The following is a 5317-nucleotide window of genomic DNA, read 5'->3' as shown; positions in this document are numbered from 1 at the left end:
ATCTACATGTGCGCCCTGTTGAGTCTGACGGCCACTCAGCACACTCTCACTAACTATTAGCAGTCACATTACTGCTGCTGTATTATTATTTTTAGTATTAACGGGAACAGAACTCCTGCGTTCTCCCCTCCTTTTCCTAGTTTTACTGAGCGACCTCGCTGTGAACTCTCTCTCTCCGTCTCTCTCTCTCTCTCTCTCTCTGCGTAAACACACCGAACATTTTAACACACACACACACACACACATCATCCTGTAGAGACAGAGTGAGAGAGCCATGGCAGCTTTGCTAGAAGAATTTTTGGAGCCTGTGTGAGGAGACTATTTTAGTGAGATTATTTTTAGACAGCAGCTATTTAGGCTTCTATCTATCTCGCAAACACACACATACGCACAGGACAGGAGAGGACGGCTATTTAGAAAAACAGCAGAATCCCAATTACATGAAGAAGTTAAATTCAAAAAATTGTACACTTACACACCAACAGGCTCCCTCTCTGCCTCTCCTCACAGTTAAATCTAAGTTTCTGTCTCTGCTCTGTCACAAGCCAGTGTGCTTCATCTTCACTACAGCTGAGTAGAAATCTTCATCATCCTCTCATCCTGAGCTGCTGTGCCATCTAAAACCCTCTCCAAGTCTGCTATGTCTAAGTTGGGGATTTTCAGCCTCTGTCACACTTTATAAGATTAATGAGCTGAGTGCTGTAAACACAGTTTTTTTTTTCTTCTGGAGGAGCCATATTGTAACCGGCCAGCTCCGTTCACCCAATGTTAACCGTCATTACATCACCCAGAGGACCGAAAAAATGCCCGAGATGCTCTATTGTTCGTGCGTAACACCGGGCTGAGATGCGCCGACCCGCCGCCCACACGGCGCACATGGTGACCGGCCGCCTTCCCGTTTTTTTCCCCGCTGAATTTACCCCCCGGTAGGACAAAACAATAGCAGCTATCCTGTGATATAGCCCCTCTTTGCCACAGCATTTGGTGGACAAATAATAATGCTGCTTCCCACAGCCATCGCCGCCGCCAGGCCCGCCCCCCCGATTGGCTGTTTTGGGTCACATGACCAGGAATTGGCTGCAATTTCGCCCCATAGTTCTTCAGTTTAGCCTACCCAGGTCCCCATACGCTAGTAATATCACCAATATACACAATTATTATATAGCCACCGCATTCACGCCATTGCGGTCGGGAGCCTACATGCTCGTGCGTTTTTTCTTTTCGTTTTATTTTTTTAAGCAGCCATATTGTGTTGTGTGCGTGTGCGGACGTGCGCGTGTGCGTGCATGTGTTTTGTTTTTTTTTATTTTGGGAAGGGATTGTTCGGGGGGTCTCGCCGTTTGAGGCTGAAACCGGTGTGAGGGAGCTATGAATTTTGAATTTGAGAGGGAGATCGGTTTTATAAACAGCCAGCCGTCCCTAGCAGAGTGCCTGACGTCCTTCCCCGCCGTCCTGGAGTCATTTCAAACTTCATCAATCAAGGAGTCGACAGTAATTCCGCCTCCCTTCGAGCACACCATCCCCAGCCTCAGCCCCTGCACAGCCAGCCAGCCGAGACCGACTGCTAGGAGCCAGCAGAACCGGAGAACCTCCGCCACTAATGGCCTCCAGACGCACCACCGAGCCGCCCAGCAGCCTTGTCCGCCCGGGCAGGCCCCTGCCCCGGCAACGGCAACCCCGACCGGTCCCCTGGCCCACGAGTTCCCCTGGATGAAGGAGAAGAAGTCATCAAAGAAGTGCCCCAAGCCTGGGAGCAGCTCCAGCGGTGGTGGATCCATCATCCCCCCTGCCTCGTCCTCCCCGTCGCCGACCGCCTCCGGGTACGCTTCGACGGGCATCGAGTCGCCCACAGGTCGGTATGCTGGGGATGCGGGAGCCAGTGTGTGGAAGTGTGTGTGGTGGGAGTGTGAGGGGAGTACAGCTGTGCTTTCATTTCTCTGTCTGCATCTTCATTTCATTTCTGAAATAACCCGCACACAGCATGAATGTGGTTAGATGACATTTCTGCTTCAGTGTATTATGTGTGTGTGTGTGTGTGTGTGTGTGTGTGTGTGTGTGTGTGTGTGTGTGTGTGTATTGTGCAGTGCTGTGATGCTGTGTCAACAGGGAAGCCATATCTAGACCACTGCATTATGCTGCAGTGCTTTGCACACTCTCTCATCATCATGCATTTAAATCTGAGCCCATCACCATCTCACACACATCACCTCTGTCATTCCAACAATCAATATGTAGAAAATGATCCGAACACTGAGTGCAAAGCTTTTCACTCCAGCATCCCCTGTATCATCTGTAGCTTACATTTTCAAAATGCATCCTGTCCATAACCTATAGTAATATTGCGCTAAAGAGCGCAGAGGTTTTTTTTAGTCTTTATCCACCCTGCAGGTGGTTGCTGCTGCAGCCTCCTGTTCATTGGGTGGTGTGATTTGATAGCAGCAGCACCACCACCACCATCACTCTAGTATTATAAATTCACAACACAACTGAGATGGTAGCCATATTGGATGGAGGCAGGAAATATAATGGCGAGGCAAAGCGACCGAGCAAAATATGTCAGGGTGGGGGTTGTGGTGTATAAGCTACATCCACACAGCAGCCACACTGCACACAATCTCATTTTCTCGGGTTTAGGTCATTTCTGTCTTTACACTGACCTCCATAACAATCACTGCATTGTCTTTGTCCTCTTATTTCTCTCGCTCTATTTTAATGGAAATTCTTGTTTTCTCGTCCCCCCAGTTCCTCTCCTTCTCTGGTCTCATTCATAGAGCCATCCAGAGGTTTGGTTATGTTTCTGACAGATACCGCCATGTTCGCTTCACATCGACATTCCCACATTTCCCTGCACATTTCCTCCCTATCCCGTGATATATTTATTTTGCTCTCTTTGCATCTCTGATCACACGCTGCAGCCTCTCACAGCAGGCTCGCTGCACTCCAGGCTTACAGAAGAGACATTACGATCATCTGTCTTTATCTGCGTTTTCTTTCTCTTTTTTTATTATTATTATTTTTACCACCACCAAATTGCTCCACTCTCACAGTTATGGCTTTAGCTGCTACTGTAATTGGAAGGAGTATTTTTTATGAGACTTTTTGTGTTTTATTACTGTTTTATTACAGACAGAAGAGCCGAGGGGATTTCTGCTCGGTGCAGAAGCAGCTTTTTTCTTGGCTTGAAATCGTGCGCGCAATAAAACTGCAGAGGTTTTACAGGGCTCCCATGAAGTAGATTATAATTTGAAGTTTAAACGAAATATAAAATTACAATAAAAATGAGAATAGCTTGAAAAAGATTTTTTGCACAATAAATCCTCCTCATAATTTCTCTCTGTCTCCCTCCTTTATGTGTCTTTGTGTCCCCGAAGACCCGAGCCAGGCGAGTCTGGACGGTGGAGGAGCCGGGTCCCGTCGGCTGCGCACCGCCTACACCAACACACAGCTCCTGGAGCTGGAGAAGGAGTTCCACTTCAACAAGTACCTATGCCGGCCAAGGAGGGTGGAGATCGCGGCCCTTTTGGATCTGACCGAGCGGCAGGTCAAAGTTTGGTTCCAGAACCGGCGGATGAAACACAAGCGCCAGACGACGCACCACCGGGACGGAGGTGGTGGAGGTGGCCATGAATCCAGCGACCCGGGCGGTTTCGAGCCGCTCGAAGGCGCCGATGCCTCATCCCCGTATTCAAGCCAGCCACTGGAAGCATCTGGCACGGGGGAGGCTACGTCGGAGAGCGAGTCGGGGAGCGGCAATCCGTCTTCGGCCGCTGCTCCCACCACCTACGCTAATGACAGCGGGGACAATGCACAGCCCACGCCGGAGGAGGGAGGCCGTTTGAGCCGCCCCGAACGCCCACCGCTGCCAGGCGCATCTGGCTCCTCTGACGGTACGGCGACTCACCACTCACCGCCGGCGTTCACCGCCACGAACTCCGCTGACAACCCGGGCCTGATGCAGCTCGAGCCCGGGCCTGCAGTAGCAGCGCCCGATCCGTCATTCTCTGAGCAGCGGGACTCCTCCATCACCTCCACCTCCTCCTCGGCTCCTCCAGCCGCATCTTTAGCATCATCCACGCTCCCCGACCTGGCCTTCTTTGCCGGGGATGCCTGCCTGTCACCCAGCCTGCAGAGCTCCCTGGACAGTCCGGTGGATTTCTCGGAGGAGGACTTCGACCTTTTCACAAGCACACTGTGCACCATAGACCTGCAGCACCTCAACTTCTGAGGCCGGCTGCTTTTATATATGAAACCGTGAAACCAAGTGAAGGAGCGCACGGACGCACGGCCTGTGTGTGGAGGAACAATCGAGCGGAGGAGACGGCACTCGGCGAGGACTCCGACAAGCTTCTCGGCAACATTCCTGAAACATTTCTGAATGAAAATTATGTTCGTTTTTAAATATATTTTTTCGTCTTCTTGCTGGTTTTACTTTGCGGCTATGATGTAGTTTAAGAGAGATGCAGTTAATTTGACTTTTTTTTTTATTTTAAACATGGAAAGGATTTTTTTTCCACGATGGAAACGTTGTGGATTTGTTTCTCTCCTCTTTTCCAAATTTCAGGTATTTATTGCCTTTCTTGTTTTTGATTTTTTTTTTTGTTAAAAATATGAACCCTACGCCTGGATTTGTTTCCTTATTCTGGTGCAGCTTCATGGATCCTTAAATAACTTCTCAGGAACTGTTCACGGAGTCTAGGCGCAGAAAGCTGGACTGCTCTTAGAAAAATCTAAAGTGAAGGATGAATTCATTCTCTCTTTGAACGAGACCAGGCGAGAGAGAAGCCCTGCTGATGACCCGAGTTTTAGACCCTAGTTTATTTATTGAGATTCTTTAATAGTGAAAATCCAAATTATTTATTGTACATATATTTTCATAGTGGAATAATAATAATAAAAAACAGACAAACATTTACGATGTGGCCCCTGTCGTTTTGTTTTACAGCCTATATGAATTAAGTGTTGAACAGGCCTACCTATTTAACAATGACATTAACACATATGTAGGCTGCACTAATAATACAGTGCAATTTTAAATATCCCACAATAAAGCTTATTAATGGACCTATTATCATTTTTATAATTATCTGCTGTTACCTGTAATAATTATATTTTTAATTTGTTTAATTTATAGTATCATTACATTACATTCATTTATATCAACAGTCTACATTTATACATTACAATTAACACTGAGCCTATACTTTCATTTCCAGGTTTGTTTGTTTTATTATAACTAAAATAGAATTTTGTCGTTATAATAAAATATTTGTCATTTTACAATATTTTCATTTGCTAATATATATTCAGTTCTGCTAGT

The 5317-nt window shown here is 47.3% G+C and overlaps 1 protein-coding gene across 1 annotated transcript; it reads left to right on the top strand.

The window, feature by feature from the left end:
- The first annotated feature begins 1219 nt into the window (after positions 1–1219).
- On the top strand, positions 1220–4912 carry hoxb2a (homeobox B2a). Its single transcript, XM_073493606.1, has 2 exons — positions 1220–1852; positions 3372–4912. The coding sequence occupies exons 1-2, from the start codon at positions 1369–1371 to the stop codon at positions 4223–4225; spliced, it is 1338 nt and encodes a 445-aa protein (XP_073349707.1). The 5' UTR covers positions 1220–1368; the 3' UTR covers positions 4226–4912.
- Positions 4913–5317: the final 405 nt, after the last annotated feature.

Source organism: Pagrus major, chromosome 23 (assembly GCF_040436345.1).
Source record: "Pagrus major chromosome 23, Pma_NU_1.0".
Lineage (NCBI taxonomy): Eukaryota > Metazoa > Chordata > Actinopteri > Spariformes > Sparidae > Pagrus > Pagrus major.
Note: the sequence above shows the minus strand (reverse complement) of the source record. Positions and strands in the feature narration are given on the sequence as shown.